This window comes from Gasterosteus aculeatus, chromosome 1 (assembly GCF_964276395.1).
Source record: "Gasterosteus aculeatus chromosome 1, fGasAcu3.hap1.1, whole genome shotgun sequence".
NCBI classification, from domain to species: Eukaryota; Metazoa; Chordata; class Actinopteri; order Perciformes; family Gasterosteidae; genus Gasterosteus; species Gasterosteus aculeatus.
Window position 1 is genome coordinate 16,911,929 of NC_135688.1, and position 26,290 is coordinate 16,938,218.

Genomic DNA, 26,290 nt, shown 5'->3' on the forward strand with positions numbered 1-26,290 from the left:
GACTGGTCTGAATGGGGGGAAGACGCACACAGCACATATCACACGTCAGTCAGTGACCTTTACGAATTGTTGACGGCGATTTGTGGTGCAGAAATGGTTGAAGGATTCAACTTTTATATTTGTATATGTGAAATAGACTTAATGTACTGTGAAGCCGTTTCACTATATCAATTATTTGAGACACATCTATTCCTTTAACAAGCTTGTCAGATCTCTTGCATCTGGGAATCTGAGTGCTTCCATAGAAACAGTGGAGACGACCAGTCATCATCTCAGCATCTTCACCCAAGCCTTTAGAACTAACTTTGCAACGGTTCAACATATCTTTCCTTACAAATAAATCAGAGCAGAGACAATAAAATGAAGCGTTTTAGGCAGAGAGTAAAGAGTTAGACCCTTAGAAGAAGAAAATACTTTTTTTTAAAACATGTAAACATGTTCCAGTGAAAACTCACAATGCAAGTAAGAAACTTAAAATAAGCATTATATGTCAACTTTTAGTCGGGATATGCATCATTCGACTGGTTTGTAAACCGGAATGATAACAACAAATAAAAGTGCTTAGTGGGGAACCAAAACAAACTATTGGGCAGTGAAATGAGCGTTAATTAGCCTGATGTGGGGAAGCTCAATGTTTGGCTTCATCTGGCTTCATACAGCTGTCAAACGTCCTCTTTATCGTCAGACACAGCTACAAATACAAGCGTAACATGTATTATATAGGTTTTATTTTTAATCTGTTGACATATGCACGAACATGCACGGTGGATGTATGAAAACTGAAAATGTACTAAGTAATAGTAGTAAGTAATTGCTCAGTTGTTATAAATCGAAATTTGAATGAACGAATTGTGATGAATCACAAAATCATAAACTGACATCCAAGATAACAATAGTTTGTAATTCTCAAATAGTTATTTTATTTATAGAGGTCTTAGTTTGTTTTTTTATATATAAAATACTATATATTACAAGTTAATTTTTATTTATTTTCTTCTTAAGGTAGTATCTACCTGCAGTTTTACTTTATTTTAACATTTTTATTCGGTTTCTGCTTATTTATTTAGTTTATAGTTTGGATTTACTTTGTTATGATAACCCTGCTGACCTCTAGTTCTCTGCTGTGTTTTGGGGAAACTGTAACTAATGTGAGACGTCTGTCTTTGTCACAGTGTCTTTCAGTTCTGCCCATCAACTTTGTCACATGATGCGTGTTTGATTTAATATCTGTCTGAGGGTAGATTACTGATGTCTATCACATTACCAGCAGGGGGTGGATGCTGCTCGACTTGATGCATCACAAATGCCAGTTAGATCCAACTGGGAGTGCAACGTTCTGGCAGCCCAGACTTAACTTAACTTAAGGGCCTTTTGCATATAATTCAAAGCGATATTAACATATTTAATATGATACATGAATATCTGCATGTAGTGTTTATGCCAACACAACATCCCACACAAGGAGCAGTAACACAAACCTTAAACTCCCACTTGCACACCGCCACTTAGCATATCGGTGTAAGTGAGCGGGATCACAGCTCAATGAAATACGATCTGTAATGTTGGATATTATGATGAGGTAATCAGAGATAAAGTACCTTTTAACTCCTAAAAAGCATAACAGAATAAAAACTCCTGTAACTCGTCTTCATTGACACACCAAAGAGACACAAATACAAAACAATACGACGCCTATAATGAGTGTCCGAACCATTAGAGTCACCTGCTTTTCTTAAACTGACCAGCTGAAACATAATGCTGCAAACGGTCACATCTCAATTTCTGTTGAAATCATATTTAAACTACTGTTGTTGTTTTTTAAAGCTGTCTTTAAATTAATGGCATTTTCAATATGAATATGAATTCCTGAAATAATCTAGTTTCTCTCACTGTAAATCCCTTAGGTTAAAAGAAGTTAATCTCAAACATAATTAAGTCAATTGACAAACACAATGAGGGCTTTCGGTGCGTTACGTCCACCACCGTTCTGCCCTGCAGGCTCCCAGCAGCCACCAGGCAGAAGGTGAAAGGTTGGGCCGAGTGGCTGCAGCTGTTTCTCGTCTCTCGTCTACAGTGTTGTGTTATGTTCGTTCTTGCCTTTTAGAAACTGACCCGAGCACGGAGGACCCCCTGCGACCAATCAAACGAGGGGACCCCCGAGTCTGGTCAGCCAATGGGGACAGAGGTCCAGGTATAAATACTTAAGCCCATCATCTGGCAGAGTTGGGCAACCCTTACATTCGGCGAACAGGAACGGATCCCAGGATTGTTAACCTCTTCCTTTTCTCCTAAGCAGGTAAAAATAATTAGTCAGGCCTACTCATGAATCCAGATGGGTGTTTTTTATATCAGTATGGAGAGACACCACTCTAAGAGAGTGAAACATTTTGAACTAAATATCTGTCAGACAGATTCCTCTGTTCATGAACACGGGGGCCATGACAGGTTTTTTTCTTTTTGAGGATGGAATGGAAACTACTAAAATCTCCTCTTATGGTTCCTCTATCAGTGCACATTGTAGTGAAACTTCTCTCTAAGCTCTTGATTTTCTTGCATCTCGTCATTGAGATGTGGTGGCAGACAGTCAGCTGTTGCTGACGCCAGCAGCGTGTCTTTGAATAGTTTACTGCACTTGATTTAGTCTGTGAGGCATGTAATGCTTTGACCTTTCAGTGCACCAGGGGTCATCAATCAGCTGTACCTCATGCAAAGGTGCACAGCTCCTGTCTGAGGGAGGGAGATTGGCTTGTAAGAGATAGAGAATGAAGAGACTGAGAACATTTAAAGTTGTATTGCTTCTGCTACCAAAGTAATTTTTAAGGCTACCGATGTATCGCAGCATTTTGTCTGAGGCTGAATGAAGTGAAAAATCATTCATTCTTTTGTGACATGGGAGGAATGCAGCACAAGGAGGGGCACAGCAACACTATTAATAGTCTTGCGTGAGGGGAGAGACAGGTGGTGAGACAGTCAGAGAGGCAGGACAGCTGGGAGGTAAGTATGTATAGAGAGCAGCTGACAGAAAGAGAGAGAGGAGAAGGGGGGGAGTGAAAAAAAAAAGTTAGATGGAAAGACGAGAAAACAGAATGAGACGGTTTCTCCTGTTCTCCAGGGGACTCATAGACGAGGCCCTCCAACAAATTGGAGAACTACCAGATAAGAAATATGGTATTCAAGAAAACTGTTTTGTTGAATACATCTTGTAGGGTGTAAAACAACAACCCCCCCCTCTTATGTTCATCATTGGGGAAAAAGAGTCTGAAAACGTCTCAAAACTGTAAATTCTGAAAAACACTACCTCTACTTTGTCTCATTTCTTCCAAGGTGGAGTAGGAATCGCAACCATGACGAAGAATTGTCATAACGACTACAAGATGAAGTTCTCGGTGGACGAGGAGTTCCCCGATCTGTCTCTGCACAACAACCACATGGCCAAGGTAGAAAATCCTTCTCCGGCCTTGTCTGTCCACGGCCATGAACTGGGACCTGTGCAGTTTGGTCCAGGGGGCCATCCAGCCCACAACAACAACAACTAGAGGCCACCATTACCTGCAGTTGGCAACCTTGGAAACATCCTATGGTTAACTAATATCTATTTAAGAGGGAGCTTCCATTTCTCCATTAAGGTTTATATTTTTGGTCAAATTTTCTGTAGGAATCAACAACAAAATGATATGTTTGTTCTGCATAAACTATACCATAAATATACTATAAAAAGGTCTATAGAATGCAATTATTAATATAATAACAATAAAAAGCTGGGTATAAGTACGTTGATGTTTTCCAATGACAAGTCTGATGTGATCATGTGACCATGGCAATGATATACTGTAGTTGACTGACAAGCTGAGCACATCACAAATCTAAGCGAGCAGCTCTTTGGCAATCGTTTGGCTTCACTTAGAAATGGTTGCCAACGTATTTATAAGGAATAACCTTTCTGAGCACTGTTCAAAACGTACCTCAGTAGACAAATCACTTCATAAAAAAACTACTTTTGACCTAAAATGCTAATATTTGTATTGTTTATAAACGTTTTCTGAGGGCTAAGATAGTATAAGGAACTAAAACTACTAAAAGTGTTGTCACTGACGTGGGTGTCATCTGTTGTAGGTGCTGACCAAGGAGATCTACGGCAAGCTGAGGGGAAAGTCCACTCCCAGCGGCTTCACAGTGGATGACGTCATCCAGACTGGTGTTGACAACCCTGGTAAGAAGGAGCCAGACAACAGCACAGAGACTAACTCACACCAGCAAAGAGTTGTTACCAACTTCATCACCCTCCCCTTCGCCCCAAAGGTCACCCCTTCATCATGACCGTGGGTTGCGTTGCTGGTGACGAGGAGTCCTACGAGGTCTTCAAGGATCTGCTGGACCCCATCATCTCCGACCGCCACGGTGGATACAAGCCCACCGACAAGCACAAGACCGACCTGAACTTCGAGAACCTGAAGGTGAGCGGTGGAGTTTTTAGATGTGAACAGCTTAAGGATGGGAAGCCTCATGAATGGTATAAACCGAATGAATCCGAATACACTGAATAAATGGTCATTCATTTATCAATTTCTTCAAAGATTTATCAAAGTAAGTAGTTCACCGACCCATGTGACCACCTCTAAACTTTTATAAACCTATGAGAAGCTTTTGATTCCGACATTACAAACCATCTGTTGTTTCCCCCCTCAGGGTGGCGACGACCTGGACCCCAACTACGTGCTGTCCAGCCGCGTCCGTACCGGCCGCAGCATCAAGGGATTCACCCTGCCGCCCCACAACAGCCGTGGAGAGCGCAGAGGCATCGAGAAGCTGTCCATTGAGGGTGGGTGCACACCTGATGACAGACAATAACAATCTATGCGCCACGGTCCGTACAATTGTCTGACTCCGAACACCTTCCTCGGTTCTCTCCTTTCCAGCCCTGGCCAGTCTGGATGGTGAGTTCAAGGGAAAGTACTACCCACTCAACGGTATGACCGAGGCCGAGCAGGACCTGCTGATCAAAGACCACTTCCTGTTCGACAAGCCCGTGTCCCCCCTGCTGACCTGCGCTGGCATGGCCCGTGACTGGCCCGACGGCAGAGGCATCTGGTGAGCCACACCCTGAATGGAACTTGAACACAAAACAGATACACGTATACAACGTTATTGGTATTACTCTAGCTAAGTAAGCAGGCAGGTATTGGTGAATTTTCACCATTTGTCTTGTTAAAGTGTGACATGAATACCAAAGCACACAGTGGCTCGTCTCCGCTATTTGACAACAAGAGGGTGAGCGTTTTGGCTCACATGCAAACACTTTGAGAAACATTCCTACCAAATCCTACTCATGCAACTTGTATCAAATGACCGGCTCACAAACATTTTGCCCCGCATGCAAATTAAGTGAAACTGACATGGATATTCTTCTTTCAGGCACAACAACAACAAGACCTTCCTGGTCTGGGTGAACGAGGAGGATCACCTGCGTGTGATCTCCATGCAGCTCGGAGGCAACATGAAGGAGGTCTTCAAACGCTTCTGCACTGGCCTGCAGAAGGTAAAACACAAAAACATTGAAATGCAGTTATATTGACACATTTATGTGGTCTTATATGCAAAACTAATTCTCATGGATACTTTATCTGTGGTGTGATTATCTACATCGTGGAATTATTAAACGTTCCATATCTTTAAAACAATTTAAACATTTGATGAATGATTTATTGTTCACAGATATGGCTGGTAAGCATTTAGTGTTTGATTAAAGTCCAAACATCATGCATTATTATTTGTTTCACTTTCCTCGCCTCGCCTCAGATTGAAGAGATCTTCAAGAAGCACAACCACGGCTTCATGTGGAACGAACATCTGGGCTACATCCTGACCTGCCCCTCCAACCTGGGAACCGGCCTGCGCGGCGGTGTGCACGTCAAGCTGCCCAAGCTCAGCACACACGCAAAGTTTGAGGAGATTCTGACCAGACTGCGTCTGCAGAAGCGCGGCACAGGTGAAAAACAAAAAGAGCATTTTCAAGATAGTCAGAAGTAAATAGAAGCACTGTTAAATGAGCCCCAAGGGAAGCTGCTTAAAATACTACACAGCTGGATGGGGTGAAGTAAATATCTGACACACAACATTGGCATTTATCTGCAAATATTAGGAAATGTAGTGGGAATAAACTATGAATTGTTGTTGGAGAGTGGTTAGAACTGGGGCGAGCTGCATTCATGCCCTGCTAATTGTCAATCTACGGCATCTTTTGCGCTTTATGCTGGCCACAATAGTGTTTTATTTGCTATGTTTGTCACCATAAATACCTTCCATTCGCTTACTTTGTGCCTGATTTCCCTCAAAATATCCATAGAGAAATCTGCAGGGGCTACTTCAACTGTTCTCACTGTGACAATTAGAGTAACAATACAGGAGGAACTTTTGTTGGACGTACATTTAATTAAAGTCACGTATTCAGGCTACTCTACCCATATGTAGCTTTTATCCTCAATGTCAAAACAGTCTCAGGGCAGAGGTGGGGAGCGGTTAAGTCGGAAAGTGACTCGTTTTTCTCCCGTACTCTTCCCTCTAGGTGGTGTGGACACGGCCTCCGTGGGTGGTGTGTTCGACATCTCCAACGCTGACCGTCTGGGCTCCTCTGAGGTGGCTCAGGTCCAGCTGGTGGTTGACGGTGTCAAGCTGATGGTTGAGATGGAGAAGAAGCTTGAGAAGGGAGAGTCCATCGACGGCATGATCCCCGCCCAGAAGTAAAGTGGACAGACGAGCAATGACTGAATGACTGTCTGTGTTTGTTTTTTTTACATGAGAAAAAATGAACAGGTAGCCTTGTAAAGTTATTTTACTGGTTTACTCCTTTTTGTCAGGAATACACTCCACCTACTTTTCTTTCTTCCTACTCAATTCTGTCAACTTTATTAGTCTTGTCCTTTCCTGCTGTGTCTTTGGCTCCTAATTTTCCCGTCACTCTAATCACATCCCGCCCATCTTCTCTGTAACATCCTGGGATCAATCCATGCAGTGAGGAACTGCTATGCACTGAAAGAAAATGTTCTGATTGTAAAATAAAACTGGACAATTAAATTATGCCCCATGTGACAATCAAACCTCTCGCAGTGTCTTTATAGGAAACACACAAGAATATTTTGCAACTACTCTAGTACAAAATATATAAATAGATACTACTGATTTTATCACAGATATTTTTATACAGAGTAAACTAAAACCTTAAAAAAAATAAGGAAACGGAAAAATTGACCACTCGGACTGTCTACAACCTGTGGCCCTCATAAAGATCCACCAGGACACACACAGTACAACAATTCACAACAGAAACCAGCTGGACGCGTATTTTAAGAAATAAAATCCATATCTGAGAAAACAAACCACAACATAGGAAAGAGGTTGAACGTCTTTATTTTTGTGTCACACATTATTTCCTAGGAGACATGCAGGATTGCAGGTCCATCATTTCCGTAATATCACCCCATAAGTTACGTTTTCTTGAGAACAGTGACGGCTTCAAACACACTATAGAACAGAACTGTAGCCTTAAAGCGTTGGTCCTAACTGCATCTACAGAACAGGTTCAGAGAGTGAGGCCCAGCTGCACACACGCACGCACGCGCGCACGCACGCGCACACGCACACGCACACACACACACACAAAAGAATATGCAAAGAAAGCCCTAAATCACAGCTTCACATTTTCAGACAGTAGTGGACACCTGCTGGGATAAAAAGAAAGTCCCATTTGACAGACAGACTGACTTTACATCTGTAAAGATCAACAATCTGCAGTATTAGGAATCTTTTTACGTATCAGTGTTTTGTTAGATGCTGCAAGTTAGTTATAACTGGTAGAATTTAAGGGGTAACAATAGTTCAAGCACCGTCAGTCAATAAATGATCAATTGGGCACTGTCTTTTAGTCAGATCTTGGTAGCTTCGTTCTGTGCTGACCAGCCAAATGTTCTTCATGAAAGAACATTTCCCAAAGGGTCTTCAATGTCTCATCTCCAACCACGGCGTCGTGCTTTAAGTTATGCAGTGGCTTAATGAGCCAGAGGACTGATTGCGTAACAGTCATACGCCTCCTACAGCAAAACTGGAATCTGATTGGACAACAGTCAGACACGCCCCGCAGGGGCCGCTGAAGTGACGGTTCCCTGGACTAACTTTAATATAGCTTTGAACACCCGGATCCATCGTTCCACTGAAGGGAAGCGAATGATGCCAAGAGATTACGTAAAGGAAGGAAGGGCTTTCAGAAGTTCTTTGGGCTTTAAATGTGTGAGACAGTTTTATAACAAAATAGAAATACAGATAAATTGAAAAAATCTGCCAGTACAGCACAACACAGTCCTGGCTAAAACGTGAGAAGAAAAGTGCTCAATAAAATTTAAGAACATATCCGCACTATAAAAAATATAAATCAAAGAAGGCTTCCTATGGAGTCTATGCTTATTCAAGTCTAGATTCTTGGCTTTGTGGTTGCATTGCACAACATTTGAGGCAAAGCAATGGCGGTGGCGTTCTGACAGACTTTGATTTTGTTAAGTGCTACCAATAAAAAGCCCCATCTCCTCAATGTACTCCAAACCAGTAAGAGCTACAGTCATCATGTGTGAGGGGAAACATGTTTTTTGAAGAGATCAAATAATAAACAAAAGGTAATCTATTACAATATATTCATCATTAAAGGGGATCAAATCGTTGTGGTGCTTTAAGTTGGATTGGCTTTGTGAACTATGGCTGTTAGCAAGCAAATAAGCATTGTATTTGCCCTTTGGTTGTAAATATAACACATTATGATGTGTTATATTTACAACCAATCAAATAAAAACTGGGACCAGTCAAAAGACAGTGGCACTAGTACTGTGCTTTGTTATTGACTGGTAATCAATATGATGGTCGGGTTGGTGAGACTTCAGTCAGCAGGAGCATCCGATTTGACCTTCATTTTGCCTTACGTAAAACACGTTTTCTTAAAACATTAAACTGATTATATTTAATTAGAACTATTAGGACAAAATATCTCATTGTTCTCAGAATAATGCATTCTTTCGACTGAGCATGTCTTTGGGGGGGATCTAAATAGACAAAACCAGCTGATGGAAAAATATGGTAAAGGGACTTTTTTGTTCTGCATACATCCACCTTCAGAAAAGTAAATCTAGCTGAGGCATGCTATTGCCTTATTAAAACACAAATACCGGTTCCTGTTGGGGATCCAGTTTTTATATCCAATAGAAAGTAAATCCTACTTTGCACTTTAAACCAACATTAATATTACGGAATTAAAGATTAAATAAAATTGAGAGGAGTGTTGCCTGTAAATGAAAAGGTAGCACATTATAAATGTTGGTAGAGTATAAGTAAGGAGCAGAGCATAAGATCAAATGGACAAGTCATCAAGTACCTCATTTCAGCTGGGTTCTGCGTTATTAGGCAACTTTGCTCCTCCGTGACCTGCTCAGCTGCCAGCTATCAACACGAAGCGGAGAATTTGGTACGGACCGCCGGCAGGGAGGCCACACTTTACCAGAAACGGTACAAACAAAATGGATGGACAATGGAGGGGCAGAAAGGCCGCGATGCGTCATTCAGTCTGTCACAAGTCTCTGCATTTCTGCATGTCTCCCCCTAGAGGCCGGAGGTCAGACAGCGACCTCAATTCAGAAATATGTGACATCTGCTTCAAAGGATGACATTCTCTGATCCATTTTTAAAAGCATTAAAGAGAAAACTCAACTCAACTAAACCAACAAATCTTTAAATAGCAGCTCTTTAAAGGGGAATGATGACAACAAATGGGATAAAATAGGAATAATAATGTCCACATATTATCGATCTCCATTCTCAGCAACACCATCCTTATCCGACATCAAATTGTGAAAGATTAAAAATAAAACAACCTGACTCTATGGGCTCAGAAAATATGGAGGTGGTGGTGCGTTTCAAGCAGGGGTCGTAGGTCACTGAGAGTTCCAAGGTTAAGGGTCTTCAAGTCTGCCGACGGCGGCCCATTCGCGTCTGTGCGTCCCCCTTTTCTGTCATCAGAAGAAGCGGTCTTTGGCGGAGGCGAGGCATCGCTAGCCGCACCTGAGCGGAGCACTGCGAGGAAGAGGAGCGGGAGGAGGCGTCCTCAGGGTTCCTCCTCCTCCTCCTCCTCGTTCATCATCCTGTCTGTTTTCACTCCGCCTCACCTCCGGTTTCCCTCAGAGCTCCAGCTCCTTGGACACTTTGGTGGCAATGTCTCTGAAGGCCAACGGCGCCCCCCACAGGCGCTTGAACCTCACACCGCTGCTTTGGCCCAGCCCGCTGGGCAGCTGGCAGACCTCGGCCTCGAAGGCAACGCGGGCGCCGGCCGCTCCGTGGGTGCAGGACAGGAGGAAAGGCCCGGCCAGGTGGACCTGGCAGCCGCAGCCCTGCGCCGCCTCGCGCAACGCTAGCACCACCTCGGCCGGGTCGCGAGGGCTCCGGACCCTCACATCCCAGCCGCATCGGGGGGTCCGGGGCTCGGCCGCTTTCTGATGCCCAGATAGATGGCGACTGGAAAGGGGAGGGAGAGAAGGGGCGATGCGAAGAGAGGATGGTGAGAAGATTTTTTTTTTTTTTTATTAAATGGTGGGGGCGAGGTTGAAAAAGGGGTGTTTGTAGCAGGAGGGTTTGGGGTGTTTAAAAGGTTGGAGTGGCCGAAATGAGAGGAAGAGAGGTGTGATATGAATAAAAGAGCACGGATTTAAGGATAAATGGGAATGAATTCACAGGGTTAAAAGGAAATTAATGTGTGATGGAAGTGTAGGTAAGTATGGTCGTATAAATGTGAATGCATGAGTGGTCGGGGAAAGGGGGGAGGGAAAAAAAATAAATTAATATCATACATTGTTGGATTATAACATCTCTACATTGCAATCTCAGTCACTACTAAATGTGCATTTTTACAGTCCAACAGTCCAGTCCATCTTCGTACTATAGAATGAATGTACAATACCAAAGGGATGTGCAAATCAAACCCACCTCCAGTTTATTGCTCTCGTGAAGCACTGGTCATACATTTATTTTGTTCTTTAATGAGAATTATAATACAATTGATCTAATTAATAACATACTATACAGATACATTTTAACTCACACATCACACCAACTAACACAAATCACGTTGGGATGACAAAGAGTTAACAGTTATTATTTAAAAGAAAAAAGATTCTGATCCATATACAGACGGGAGGGATCATCTAGCACGAGGAGCACCACTGTCTGCTAGCTAACGTTAGCCTAGCGCTGCCGGTTTACCTGCTGTTCTTAATCTGAGACTGAGATTTAGAGTGGGCTGAAGCAGCTGAGAGGAAGGGCACAAGACCTTTAGTAAAACAGATTAACGTCACACAGATTTCCCTGAGAAAACGCGGCGTCAAATAGGACACTGCAACATCAATAATAAGCTATTTTTAGTAGACGCCTTTGATTGAAGCAGATAACAAAGTTACTATATTTTTAATAGTTATTCATTTTTGTCACAGCATTGTTTCTAAAGCTTCTAATCAGTGTCTCTATTAAAATGAACTAAAATGGATACTTTGTTGTTGTACGTTGTTGTTATGGATAATCGTTATTCTTGGAAAGCAAGAACATCCAAATACATTGTTGTATTTGGATGAAACTGAATATTATAGACAAGTTTACTAAAACCCTGAGAGGCAACTGAACAATTCATGCTTATGATGAGCAGTACTTTTTTTGGTCTATGAATTTAAGATTCAACCAAAAGGTTTAGGTAGATTAGATTTTGGGTAATAATGCAATAAATTCAACCTATTAACCTAAAATGAGTATTACAACATCAAGCACAAGTTTCTTTTTCTTATTTTTTAAAGATTATTCTGGCAGAACCTTTTTCGTCTATTCTTAAATCAGAAACAAATTTGAGAATATTTTTTAGATTAAATTTAATATCTGTATTATTTCATACTATCTTACAAATCTACAATTTATTGTATTTCATTGTTTGCTCACCACATCAAAGAGAAACATTTCATTCAAAAAAAATCACACGAGAAAATCGCATAACTCCGGATCGGTGCTGGAGGCCATGTGGGATCACATGGAAAAGACTCCATGCCGACTTCTAATGTTCAAATTATGGTCAGAAGAAAACATCAGATCTCAGTCACACAGTGAACACATCGACAGCTAAAAACAACCGTGTACACAGCAAATGCTTCCCAATGCATTTTAAATTAAAGGACTAAAGGGAAACTCTTTAAACTCTACGATTGAATGACTTCCAAACTAGCAGTCAGGCCATAACTCAAAGGTTTGTTTTATCAGCATAAAGACTGACAGCTTGCCTGGTTCTGTATTGAGGAAACAAAACACACATACAAGCTCATATGAAGCTCATTTATTTATCTTCTTTGTGTAACCACGTTAATTTGACTTGTAGGGTTTACGTGCCAAGAAATAATCCAGCACATAAAATGGAAAATAGATGTTTTTACACTTGTGTTTTGGTACAGATTAAGCAAAATACAACAAATAAAGCTTTCTGGAAAAGAAAGCAAAACGGTTATTTTCAAAATGTTAAACTATTCTTTTAACAGCAGTACCAGTATTAGCTCACAAGATATCTGCTCTTTCTATATATAAAAGAGTATTGGTATAAATTGGTGGATGAATGATTTAAAGGGGCTGCATGTAATGTTGACAAAGGATATGTAGGATTGCTTTACTGTTGCACTTCGGCCGTCAGTGGAGGGAAAACAAGTGGAAAAGTGAACTCACCTTGTGACCGGAGATCTGCTGATTCTCTCAGGTTCGTCTGTGACCCTCAAGAGGAAGAAAAACGTATCCGTTAGGAATCAATTGGCCAAATGGCCCTCGCCCCACTTCCTGTTTAAGTGTAGAGTTGTTGCACGGCTACGCCAGTCAATGCACGTCAACCACGACACACAAGCACAAACTACTTCTTTGAAGTCACAGATGGATCATCACCGACCTACACTGAACACACTGGACACATTGGATGACTGTGCAACGACATCATGTCAAAGCCACCGACAAAACAAATGTGAGGGATAAACAGATGTAGATGGAGTGGATCCGGAGAAGAGAACCAGGTGTTAAAGACACAAAACGTGGTGGGTGGCAGTGGCTGCAAGACTTGCACAAATTAATCTAATGATCATAAAAGAACAAATTAGTGGATCGAAAGAGAACAAAAGTCTCATTAAGAGGAAACTAATCGGTCTTTAGTCGCGCTTGATTTGAATTGTCGCAGCAAAGATGTGGATCTCAGATAGAAACCTGCACCGCGCGGTTTAAAAAGAAACAGTTTACACACAAACAAAAAAAATCTTGTGCGCCTTCTCTGCAACATAATGGGGTCAAATAGCACTCCGCATGTGTTGCTCAAAGAACGCTTGAAAATTCTCCCATCCATGATCACGTCCCTCGAGATAATCCACGGACACGGCTGTGAGCAGTTCCATGACGGAACCATTTTTTTCTTCGAATGCACCTGATTGTCATTGTGCAGCCACCTGCTAACCAACAGGACACACGAGGAGCTGCTGCTGTGCGGCGCTTCATGTCAAAGTATCTGCAGCATGTGTTGAGTTTAAGGCAGTTTGCTGCACTTCCATATTACGGCCACCAGGGGCTGCTGCTGCTACTTATCTGTGCGTCAACCTGGGATTTTATTCCTGACACCCGATTGCCAGGCTAAGAACTGGGTTTGGGGCGGCGGAGCCGGCAGCTATACTTCATTGATAGATTTGCAGAGAAATTACACATACTTTAATGTCACCCTGGCTCCGCACGAAGAGCTGTCGCAGCGGCTTTAGATCTAAATACACGTTTAAAATGTGTGATCCCTGCTAATCCACACAGCTAATCACTGGGATACTTCCCAGCATTTATGTGTGATTATATTTAAATAATTACCCCGAAAACATTTGGAGGGTAATTCCTTTTGGATTAACCTCATTCAAGCAGCTCTTGGTGGGAACCGTTCACTCCACCATCATGGGGGTGAGTTTGCACCACCTGTGTACTAACTGTACGGCATGTGACGCCAGGTCGGGCTGAGAGCCGAGAGAATGAGGAGCAGAAAGTGACGGAGGGGGAGAAGCTCGCGGCACTGTGACAATCTGCTTTGTACCTTGAGGGAGAGCTGTGCAAGATCCCCGTTTAAGAGAAGGATAAATCCGGGTTATGCAACTAATCCTGGTTTTAAACGGCAACGACGCTGGGTCAGTCAGTCGGGATGGTTGGTGCAGGCGTCTTACGGGAGAGGGCTCGTAACGTCGCAGGTTCAAAGCTACGATGCCCCAGATTCCATCCTTCATAGTCCTTTTTATATATAATTCTATTTACATCCCAACAACAATAAATAAATCAAATGCGTTGCAGAAGTAGGAAATAATTTCCTTTGGGCCTGTAAGCAATGATTGGACGGGTTTCCTGTGGTTATTCTGCCTGCACGCTGTTTGCTCATCAGTCTGCAGATGAACAGATGACAGATGGAGCAATGGCCATGTTTGTTGTTTCTACCTCTTTCTAAGTGTTGCTACCCAATTTCTTTTGAAAAGGCAAGACTGGGTTTTTCCGTTGGATACTTTTTTTTTTTTAGATGTAGCCTTTTCTTGCTAGTTTCTCCAATGTTTCCAACCCGGGTTTTGATGGGCCTTGAATCAACTGAATCTCCTGTTTTCAATAAACACACACAAACTGGATACCTGGAAACGTATTGCAATGTCTACGATTCACAAGAATGAGACATTGACAAATATGAAACAGATAAAACTTGAAAATGGGTCGGGTCATTCACACTACGTTACAACTAATTTTGACGAGATGAAATGAACCGCCCTCCCTGTTTCCTCCCTTCTCTTCATCCTTTAGCCTCTGGCTCATAATAAAACACTTCGATTACTGTCCTGCACATTTGTGAAGAGCATGGACAAACGTACGCTGGTGATTACCAAATAAACTCACAGGTGACCCGCTATGACGATGTGCCTGAGGTTGTGTGACTACTGACAGTGTTTAGTAACAGCGTTGAACACCCACCTCGAAGAACCGAACCCACCACTATTGTCCCACAAAGACAAACGGTACAGTTTTGTGTTGAGCAAGACATGTGGCCGTGCCAGCTGAGGTCTCTAGTGAGGACTACAGAGAGAAGTTCAGCCAGCAGGCAGGCAGGCAGGCGCACACACACACACACACACACACACACACACAGCTGCTGCTGCTGAGAGTTGCCGTCGCGTAAGCACAAAGCTTTGGGACACAGCGGCTCTACAGAAAACACTGTCTTGTTAATTGCGTGGGATTTTGATGTTGCTCTTTTAAATACAGCAGAAGATGCCACGTGGTATCTGTTCCCCAAAAATTCACACTGCCGCATTCACACCGAATTAGGCGTTGCTGCAAATAGCGCATGTTCTTGTTCTAAAATGACTCATGTGGTTATGTAATATGTAAAAGCCCCAAATTTCAAATTCATCAGTTGGTGACTGGCTTCCTGTCCTTCGGTGTCAAAAGTGACCTCTTCTAGGACCCTTTACACCTTTTTGAATGAATGGCTTAAATTAAAACACTTTTTCTGAGTTGTAGATGCCCTACCTGATTTCTGTAGTGTTTATCTCGTGTATTGAACCGCTGATTACGTCCTGCCGGTAGAGAAGCTTTCCCTCAGATTCATGTTTGCACAACTTAACTCCAAACGGCGACAGACAGCAGATGAGAGGTCGAGGGAATGACGGGACGCTGGCAATAAGCAGGCAGACAGAAACAGCCAGGAAACACGGGAAAGGACGACTTACTAACTGTTTTTGTCCCCTGTGGGAGGGTGCAGCCCGACATGGACTTGTTTGAGCCCTGACGTTTAGACGGGTCAAGAGAGACCCTAGGAGGAGAGAGGAAGAAGAGAAGGAGATGAAAAGAGGGGAACGGTAAAAAACAAACAGGAAAGTCAACAGCAAAAAGTCAGATCAACGTTGAACAAAAGAGAAGTGAAGGGTGGGAGGACGGGGGGAGAGGGAAAGGAATGACAGCAAGAAGCACAGGTAGAAGAGTACAAAATCACTGTACGAGTTTCAGTTCAGGAAAAAAGAAGGATAGAAAACAGCCACATGACCGGTGAGGAAAAGCAAAAGTTGTTAAAGATTCAAACAAACAAACAAACCGATAAACAGATAAAGCAACAACAAGCAGCAGAACTGACCTGGACAGACACACAGTTTGTCCACCTGACCAGCGGACCGGGTCAAATAGCTCACGCTTTAGAGAGACCCCATGTGTGGGGTCAACTGCATCAAGAAAACCGTAGACGACAGGAGCTGAAAGCATTGGAACTATTTCTAACTGCATAAATGTGACAGCTTTAGATTACAGCTGCTACTCCTGCGAGTGAAATGTTCTGATGTCCGTTGACATCCAGTAAACCGTGTGCCTGCCTGTTCCAAATTTCAGTTGAATTTCATTTGTCTCTTAAAAATAAGTTGTGTTATCCTGAAAATATACAATAGCGGTCAAAGGTTTGGACACATTTTCTCATTCACTAAGAAAATGTGTCCAAACATTTACTGGTACTTCCCTTATATTGTTTCCTTTTCCCTCTTTTAGGAGATTTGAAATGTTGGTGACAATCTCACCCCTCAAACCAACGCGTTGGCCTCAGCCGTATTACTTTTCCACACTGATAATCGCTCTAATGTAATAATCAGAATATAATTTGTGGATTGGACATCCACTGGGGGCAGATAGCTGTTGCAAGTGATAAATGGTGCTGCCACCATCATCCATTTGCGCCCAAACTGTTGCCCATTCCCGCTCTACGACTATTAGAAATGACGGTCCTGAAAAACCCTCAAAAAAATCATTTGTCTTTCTTGTATCTAACTGTTGCTAAAGAAACAACAATTATCCAATGATAGCTCCAGTAGATTTTATTTTATTTTATATGTCCCTTTTCAGACATTTAATAATGCTTCACTCTTCATTTAACGTATTTTTTATTATCTCATAAGGGCTACATTTCCTGTGGGATGAGTTTTCAAAAGCAAATGTAGGGAGCAGGTGGCAAGCGAGTAAGAAGAGAAGGAATCATGTTTAAACGCTATTAGAGGTTTGTCATGAGAGGAAGAAGGCTGGCAGGTTAGTACTGGTTCAGGAGCAGAAAGTTAAGGGCAGCAAAGTCGGATCGATGATCTTCATGTTTACAGCAAGAGGAGCTACACTGTCCAGGTACAATCCCGTAAACATGAACCCTATCACATGATTGTCAAACCCACTCAATCCTTCAAAGTACTCACAAATGTTTAACCTGCAGTTAAAAGGTTCATTTGTCAGCAGTGGCCCTGCTCCTTCTACACCATCCTCCTCCTCCTCCTCCTCCTCCTCCTCCCTCCCCTTACCTGCGGGTCAACTTGGAGGTGAGTTTGCTGAGCAGGTTGGTGGTGGTCCGGGTCCTGGCGTGTGGCAATGGGCTGGCGTCGTAGGACAGCGTCGGGGAGGCCGGGGTGGCGTGGGACGGGGGGCGGCGGTCTCGAATCTGCCCCCCGTGGAAAGTGCTCCTCACCGTGGATCCCCTGGAGAGGCGTGTAGAGGGCGTGGAGGAGGAGGAGGCCGCGGAGGCTCCGGCGATGCTGTGTGTTGAAGGGGAGGCGGGGGGCAGGCGATGGGACAAGGAACTGGAAAGAGGGGAGGAAGGAAGTCAAGAATCATTTCAACTTGTAAAGGAACTGTGCAGCGATCTACGACATATTGGAGCCATGATGAGCATAATAAAAACCAAGCTTGGAGGAGACGCAGACTTTCCAAGACCAATAAATTCATAAACGCACGTGGAAAAGTTGGCTGGGATTGACTCCAGCCTCCCTGTGACCCTCCTGTGACTGACAGCTCAGTTTCAACAGAATAAAAATATGCTGGCATGACATGATAGTTTCAATCACAGTTGCTCTGACCAAAATCAAATCATTTTGAACGACAGCACAGGGCTTCAGATACGCAGTCATCACATGTTTGGACTGCCTTTTGGTATTTTTAATTAAGCACAATTAATTAAGTAGTTGCTTTTGTTTGGAATTATTCACAGGATACCAAGTCATGTACGGTTCACTGCCAAAGACGACCAGAATGGGAAGAACTGTGCCGTCTGCTTTCAAGATTATATTCTAGGGCATTTAACATCTGTTATACTTGTAATGCCGTCAGACTTTTCAGCAAAGGCCCACAGACCGGAACTTTATAACTAACCTTCTGCTCGTCACATCATGACAACAGTCAATCCCAATCAATGAATATTGAACACCGCCCCCCACCAGTCAATTCCCTTCCACACACACACACACACCTCCAGCCCGGACTGTGGCCGGGGGCCCGAGGCTGCTTTTCATAACGCTCTAGATAACACCTCAACAACACCCGCCGCCACAGTGTTCCAGAGGGGCAGAACCATTTAACCAGTTAAGTTGAAGCGCAACCGCTGCACAGCAAAGTCTCTCCACATCAACGCCAACTAGCGGCCGGCTGCAGCGGCACGTTGGAGAGGTGAGGACAAGAAAACAGTGGAGAGGAGACGAGGAGGAAGTCAAGAGAGTAGAGTGGAGTGTGTGTAGTAGAGTGAGAGTAGGTGAACAATTAGGGAAAGAGCACAGAAAGGAGAAGAGAGAGACTTCCACTGACTTTCACAGCGACCTCCTGAGATTTCAAATGAATGTACTTTTTTTCCTTCCCTTTTGCAGCACGCTGCTTGTAAAAAATATGAGAATAAATAATTTACATGAACAGGAGACGTGTCGTAATGCCCGAATGTTGAAGTGGCCGGCGTGTCGTCAGATCTAAACGAGGATGGCAGAACCCAAACCGACTCTGAAACACCAGTTACTTTTTTTCCCCCTTTTTTTTTGTTCTTGCCGCCAACAAAGCTTCAAAAAAAGGTTTAACCACTACTTTTTTTTATGTGCATGTGCACGTTTTCTTCTTTGCTTTCCATGGATTCTTATATTTAAAAACTCTTTAGTGGAGGTCAGATGACAGACAGCAGCCTCCTGGCTCTTCTTGTACCGGGCAAATTTGAGAGTGACATAAAGAAAGTGATGGAAAAAAAAAATGTCAGCCAGAAGGAAAATTAGAGAGTGACCAGGAGGCGCAGGGGGAGGGGGGGGTGGCGGCCATGTCCTGACACCGACGAGCAGACAACCATCTGTCACAACAATGGGCAGCTCATATCGGGCACATAACACCACGCGCAGATGAACCCACTCATGCCCAGTGTGACACAAACACAAAGAGACGAGAAACCAAAACCCTTTCTTACTGGGTTCACTTTGAAGATGAACGCATTTCTAACTTTGGAAAAAATAAATAAAAAGATCTTTCCGACCTTTTCCCCAACCTAAACATGAGTTCCAAACTCAGCTCCTGGCAGTCTTTCCGAGAGTTTTAAATACAAAATGACATTTTAGTTAAAAACAGACAACAAATTTGAAAAAAAACGTCAAGAATACTTCTTACTTGTCTATGCATATACAGCATGCTGCATGTCCATTGGCCCACACAACCATGTCACTAACTGGGGGGTCACTTGTCGTTTACTGTGTGCATGATGATGCTCCTCTCACCTGTTTTCTTTGCCGTTCTGCAGCAGCGAGTGTCTGTCAGTGCCAGATCGGTCTGTGCACACGTACGTGTTTCTTCGAGTCATGGCACTGGCAGGGATGTTGTTCTGGAGAAAAAGTTACAAAAAAAAAATCAAATATATTTACTGAAATGAACAACGTCCTTGAGTTATGAAGTGTTTTACACACAATACAATGACAGAAGGGCTCCAGAAGTGTATCAGGCCTGCATATCCCATCACTGTTTGAAAAGCTTGACTAGAGCAAAACCTGCCCGTCCGGTGCTGCAAGCAGCTTTAAAGAAAAGACTTCCTCGGCTCGATTGTCTGACCTCAGACTGTAACGAGTTGGATCGTCCCGTACAGAACAAGTAAAGATTTAAATGTCTTGTGTCTTTACATTGACTTAACTTCCACTGGATCATGCCAACTACTAAGCCTTCATGGTCCCCCCCGGCTGGGCGAGTTCACAGTTTGCAATCTGTCTATGGATGGAAAGTGTTTTACTGTCCCTCTCCTCTCTAATCTGCGGCAGACGTTGATGTTGACGGTCTACACAATATCTGTGTCAGTTTATTGTGATATGGGGTAATGGGATCAGGAAAGCTTGAGGATTCTGCCATCTGTACCTGTGTCATTGATAGGAGATTAAAGGTGACAGCGCTGAGAGTCGGGATGATTTCACCGCAGATCCTTTAGGCCTTACCGTGGTCACGTTGGTTTCCTTGCGCCGGTCGGGTATCTCTGCCTTGTTGGGGTTGTGGGCGGAGCTAACCATGGGACTGGAGGGCGTCGGGATGCTACGAGAGCCAATGGTGCTAGTGCTTGGCTTGCGGCTGGACAGCCGCTCCTCCTTAAGCCCCGCCCCTTCGCCAACACCACTGGGGCTCCGTTTGGGTTGCGCGGACCCTGGAACGGCCGGACCACCTTAGAGGGGAAACAAGAGATCTCGGTGAGTTTGTCTTCCATCACCACTCCAGAGTGAATGAAATCAACTACTCACTACATCACTGATCTGACTCACAGAAGTCGGAGTGTCGCCTCTGCCGGTGGTAGGTGGAGGCGCTGCGCTGCGCCTTGTGGCCAGTGGAGGAAGAAGTTGCGGCAGAGGAGGAAGAAGCGGTGGGTTTGCTGGTTCCGTTGGTGATGGTGCTGGGTCGGACTCGAGCCAGACTCAGACTGCTTGCCGACCGAGACTCGCCGCCGTCCGTCTGAGGGAAGATATTCACAACACGTATTCAACTCATGACACAAAAGGCACCACCTCCTTTACCAAATCTGCTCCTGTTCTGAGACCGTTCTTGGTCGTTTTCTAATTGTATTCAGATAGCAGCCTAGCTGGCAAAAGATATACAATCCCAAAAAATTCCAATGAAATTAGCAAGCGATACAGTAGACGCCGGAAACACAAAAAGCAGAGCCGATGTGCTCACCTCGTTCTTGCGTCCCAGCAACAGGTAGGTGGCGGTGACCTCGTTGTACTTCTGATTTGACAGCGAGTCTCTGATTTCATCTCTGGTGAAGCCCATCCCGACCATCACATCTGAAACGACACCGATCACATATAAACAAAACAATCTACAGCGAGTGACGAGCTGCACGGTAATCCTGCAGGTGCTTCAACGCTTGATCCATATGCAAGACAGGAACCTGAAGCCCGTATGCTGCATTGTGTAAATCGGCTTTAATGGGGAATAAATTAGGTCTTTAAATAGGTTGTTCATGCAGATTAAGCTTTTTGTGGTGCAATATGCTGGATCTCTGCTATGAACTTTTGGGGCGACTTATAAAATGGAGACGTCATTGAGACGATGCCATCTTACAATCACCAAATATTTATCTTTACCGCAATAGTTTATTTTCTTGAGATGAATGATCATATAAAACAAATGAATAGTAAAAAGGTCCGTGTTTCTCACCAATGCGACTGGTGTTGTTTAAGTCCTCGACAGGCTCTGTGTGGGGTTTCAGATCCTCGCCGTCGTAGCCGATATTGATCCACTTGTCTTTCATTATTTGCTGGTGAGGTAAGAGAAGAGAAGAAGAGCTCAACATTTGGACGCCAATATGCTCATTTTATGCCGCGTTGTACGTGCTGCGGTGTTTCCTCCTCACATCCAGCGAGCAGCGCTTTGCCGGATTGAGGACCAGGAAGCGGCGCAGGATTCCCTCGCAGTCCGTAGACATGTAGAAGGGCACGCGGTACTTCCCCCTTAAAACACGCTCCCGCAGCTCCTGTACACAACACACAATTGACACGGAATGAATTTCTGCAACAGAGAGACCAAACCAATAAAAGAACGAGACTAATTTGAAATCCTGTTTGTGTTTGGGCCAAGTCCTGTGTGATGTGATATTATAATGCACAATTATGAATCATGATCAGAAGCTACTTATGGCCACACATGTTACACATAGATGAATTTGACTTGATGAATTAGTACAATATAAGAATAGAATAAGCTAAAAATATACTAGCAAAACTTAAATATAAATGGATAAGATATGTACGTTAAAACACCTATGTATTTCCATATGTGTCCATGGTGAGAAACCACTGAGTAAAATGTTTCTGGAATGGAGAATTCGGTCAACGGGGGACTCGGGAAGCAACGGTTTCTGTGGCCTTGGTCTTGATGGACCCCAGCCTCCTGCCAGGAGCTTAAAGAGTTTTGGGGTGACAGGGGTCGCCTACAATCTTTCCTGAGGGACGGCAGATTGCTGCCGATCGCCCTCTCTGCGGAGCGGATGGCAGACTATGTTGTAATGTGTAAACAAAGGCAGACTGAAGGTTACTAGGGAAGATTTAATATCTTCTCTGCTGCAATTTTACGCTACATTAACCGCCGGGTTAGCTGGGCAGACCTTGTTTGCAATCTGTTAATTTTTACTGATGGCCACCGCTAGCACACGGCTGTTGGCGGTTGGCGTGGCGTCCGTCCTCAGGTAAAAAGCTCTCTCAGCACTCTCGCTGCAGTTTGTTCATGCAGTAAGTGGTGTTAGATGGTCCAGTTGAGAGCCTTCAGGAGGCAATGGATACTCTCTGAATTTAGATGTTTGACTCAGAAGTATGCACCAGCATCTGCAACTAGCAGACTTTGGTTAGTGTAGTTAGCATCTTTCATTTGTTTGTCCCGTTAGTTGGCTTGTTAGCTTGTGACTGAAGGGAGTTATTGGTTGCTGAACATACTGTAATATCTAGTGGTGTTTCTGTGTAGATAGTGGAAGAAAGCTGCATGGAGCATTTGACATCCAATAACTGCAATTCAACCATGTTTGCTTTACGAGATTAAAATAGATTTAGAGTTTGCACTAAAGGAGTTTTAACAAAAAGAGAAAATAATTGTATTACCGAGCGGTTTAATAAAATAAAAACTACTTGCATCTGGCTTCCATTCTGTGTTCTGGCCTTCAAAGGCAAAGTGCAGAAATAAACGGTACATTATTTTTCTTTTTAAAAATAGCAATAATTATAAAGAGGTAAACAATAAAAAAACCCCGCTATAATTCTTAAATATCCTCCCCAAAGCTTTCAGTCTGCTGAAATGTAAACAGACCACAGACTGTACCTTTAGGTTCTGTCCGTCGAAGGGCAAGGACCCGCTGACCAGCGTGTACAGGATGACACCCAGGCTCCAGATGTCCACCTCCGGGCCGTCGTACTTCTTCCCCTGGAAGAGCTCCGGCGCCGCGTAGGGTGGCGAGCCGCAGAACGTGTCCAGCTTGCTGCCCTCCGTGAACTCGTTACTGAAGCCAAAGTCGGCTATTTTGATGTTGGCGTCGGCGTCAAGCAACAAGTTCTCCGCCTGCACGAAACAACGCAGACAGTGAGACGCAGAATAATCCAGAAAGAGAAGCGGCAGAACTATGATCAACTGAGTGCTGAAATACTTATTTACATATCTCCACCATAGAAGAAGAGATGCTCTTTCTACGTTATGAAGTAAAGAATACACCCATCTCATATTGCCTTAGAGAACAACTTGTGGAATGTGATGGATATAGTTTTAAATATAGCTTTGAAGTTTAAATTCATTCATTGATGTGTGTGAAAGTAAAACATGTGTTTAATGAGGCAACGGCTAACGGCTAAGACCGAGATGGACTTTCACAGATTCTTGGCGACCTTGAAGGCAGTTTAATTATTTTTATATTACGGTTGTATATTCACCTTTAAGTCTCTGTGAACAATATTCTTCAGGTGACAATAGTGAACCGCCGAGACAATCTGAGGAGGGAGAAAACAACATGAGAAATTGAACATAGCTCGCAAGTAAATAGTAGAGACTGTGAGCTCCAACCACCAAATAATGACATGAGCTAACATTACGAATAAAAAGTGCATGACTGCATTTCTTGTTGTGTGATCACAGCTCCAGAGGTTCTGAACCACAGTGGAGGAATTCAATCCATTTCTGGAGGTCTGCCGGGTTACAGACAGAGCAGGAACTATAAGCCAGTCACATCGAAGCATCATGGATGTGTATGTGTCCTCTTCCACTTCTTAATCAGTCCACAGAGTATTTTGTAATGTTTCATTTTAAACCACAAGCAATGGCTGGTTGTCTGATGCAAACATTTGACACGAGGACAAAGATGAGAGGTTTTACTGACCTGTCTGAACTTGGCTCTGGCCTCTTTCTCCTTCATTCTGCCATGAGCCACGAGGTAGTCGAATACTTCGCCTGGAAGAGGGAGAGAAACAAACAGTGTTGGTAGTAGTCGTTCTGGCAAGAAAGTTCTTCTCCAAAAACGTTTAAAATGTTTTTCTGATATTCTCTTGACCTCCTGACAGCAATAAATAAAGTAAATAAACTGGTATCAAGCGTCCTCCCATGAGTTTCTCAAGACAACCAACCCTAACTCTCTAATAACCACATATTCCACAGACCTTTTCTGAATGTAAATGACTGGAAACTGACACCAACAGCGTGGTTGTGCCTATTTGTAACGGTTTGGGTGCGAATTCCTTCTGCATACATTGATACTGCACCTGTCCACCTCACAGAAGGAGATTTATGTGAATTCAGATTCCCTCAGACTGTGTTTGTGTGCGTTTGGAAGTTATAAAATCTCAGTCCGGCAGAGTTTACTGACGTCTGTGTCAAGTTTGCACAAATCATTTTCCCAGCATCACAAGAACAAATATGGCGATAGAGTTGAAATCTGATAGAAGTGTCCTGACTAACAATACGTGTGTGTGTGTTTGTGTGTGTGTGAGCGTGTGAGCGTGGGAAGGAGCAATCTGTGACTTCAAAAAAGCCTCCAGCGTTCATTCCTAGTGGTTCGTTAATATTATTTTGCAGCTCATTAAAATAAAAACAACTAACTAGCGAAGAACTGCGGTGGAAAACCATTTCTTGTGTGTTTCTGGACTCCAGCCAAACATCCGACCCTAAATATCCTCAACGGTACAGAGGGCTGCGGTTGAGTTGATCGCAGCAGCATGACGGCTGGTGAGCTGCTTGCTCCTTATTCGGTATTGGAAGCTGAAGATCACACAACGTACGGGTGGAGGGGGGGGGGGGGCAGCGGTGAGAGATTACGGGATTGGGAGGAGAGAGGAAAAAAAAAGCTACAAAAAATAGAGAAAAGTGATCCTAAAGAGGAGGACGGATGGAAGAGCTCATTAAAGGAGACAACCTCACAAACCAAAACGGGGCAAAAAGAGATCGCTTGAACCCTGAATCAGTGGGTTCTGCGTTTTGATGCACAGCTCGGCTAAAGCAAATCTAATTGGCGTCGACCATGGGCGAGGAGGGCGGCACTCACCTCCGCTGGCGTACTCCATTATCAGGTACAGAGTCTTTTCCGTCTCAATGACCTCAAACAGCTGCACTGTAACACGCAGAGGAAGAAGAGGCTTTAACACAGGGGCCAGCAGACACACACACACAAGATAACTATTAGGGTGTCACTCACCGATGTTGGGATGGTTGAGAGTTTTCATGATGCGCACCTCTCGAAACAGCTGGAAGAAAATGTGAAAAGAAAAAAATCAGGATTCGGGCAAAACTATTAAAAAATATATGAATAATATCATCAGCATTTTCTCAACATCAATATGTTGACAGACACACAAATTCATATATTTTACTAAAACAAAATCCTATAATCAAAACAGTTACATGTAGAGTAGAAAGTATTTAACAATGCAGAATTAAAAGAATTTAGGGTTTTTCAGCATTTTTCTTTTTTAAATAAGAATATTATACAATCTGGAGAAAACTATGATAATTTAATCCATCAAAATGATTTGTATTCAGCTCATCCATAAAGCCCAGCTGGTGTATAGACACCTTCCCTTCATACCCCCACCCATATATCTGACCACCACCACGGTCAGACCCCGCCCACCTGAGGGGGTTTCTCAATGGTGACACACACACACACACACACACACACACACACACACACACACACACACACACACACCCCTCTCTTACTTTGTCCCTCTAATTAAATCAGGCTGGATGCATCACACTGATGGACGTGTATGAGATGATGATTTTTGAACACCAGATGGAGTCAAAGTAAATTGTAATGTAATCTCACCATAGAAATCATCAATATCAGTTTAGATATACAGTGTTTTCCCACAGATCCAACGTCAATGTGTGGGGGCTGACCGGGGGAGGGGGGTGTACGACGTCGTACTAAAACACACAT

At 43.5% G+C, this 26,290-nt stretch overlaps 2 protein-coding genes across 11 annotated transcripts in view; one reads left to right on the top strand and one right to left on the bottom strand.

The window, feature by feature from the left end:
• Positions 1-2,019: 2,019 nt before the first annotated feature.
• On the top strand, positions 2,020-7,094 carry ckmb (creatine kinase, muscle b). The gene is made up of 9 exons (XM_040193417.2): positions 2,020-2,296; positions 3,325-3,437; positions 4,114-4,210; positions 4,300-4,454; positions 4,687-4,819; positions 4,917-5,088; positions 5,413-5,536; positions 5,797-5,986; positions 6,563-7,094. The coding sequence occupies exons 2-9, from the start codon at positions 3,345-3,347 to the stop codon at positions 6,739-6,741; spliced, it is 1,143 nt and encodes a 380-aa protein (XP_040049351.1). The 5' UTR covers positions 2,020-2,296; positions 3,325-3,344; the 3' UTR covers positions 6,742-7,094.
• Positions 7,095-7,388: 294 nt separating this feature from the next.
• Positions 7,389-26,290, bottom strand: part of mark4b (MAP/microtubule affinity-regulating kinase 4b) — a 48,272-nt gene continuing 29,370 nt past the window's right edge. For 3 of the 10 annotated variants that reach the window (XM_040192631.2, XM_040192564.2, XM_040192398.2), the window contains exons 4-18: positions 25,544-25,592; positions 25,394-25,459; positions 24,236-24,306; positions 23,793-23,849; positions 23,191-23,427; positions 21,737-21,856; positions 21,541-21,640; positions 21,055-21,164; positions 20,646-20,832; positions 20,328-20,548; positions 19,626-19,729; positions 17,415-17,690; positions 15,822-15,904; positions 12,775-12,811; positions 7,389-10,542 (exon numbers count right to left, since the gene is read on the bottom strand). In XM_040192631.2, the coding sequence (XP_040048565.1) occupies positions 10,209-10,542; positions 12,775-12,811; positions 15,822-15,904; positions 17,415-17,690; positions 19,626-19,729; positions 20,328-20,548; positions 20,646-20,832; positions 21,055-21,164; positions 21,541-21,640; positions 21,737-21,856; positions 23,191-23,427; positions 23,793-23,849; positions 24,236-24,306; positions 25,394-25,459; positions 25,544-25,592 (2,052 nt within the window). In that variant the 3' untranslated portion in view covers positions 7,389-10,208. Of the gene's footprint in view, positions 10,543-12,774; positions 12,820-15,821; positions 15,905-17,414; positions 17,691-19,625; positions 19,730-20,327; positions 20,549-20,645; positions 20,833-21,054; positions 21,165-21,540; positions 21,641-21,736; positions 21,857-23,190; positions 23,428-23,792; positions 23,850-24,235; positions 24,307-25,393; positions 25,460-25,543; positions 25,593-26,290 lie in introns of all 10 variants that reach the window. The other 7 variants (XM_078108329.1, XM_078108289.1, XM_040192479.2 and 4 more) reach the window with 3 other exon arrangements.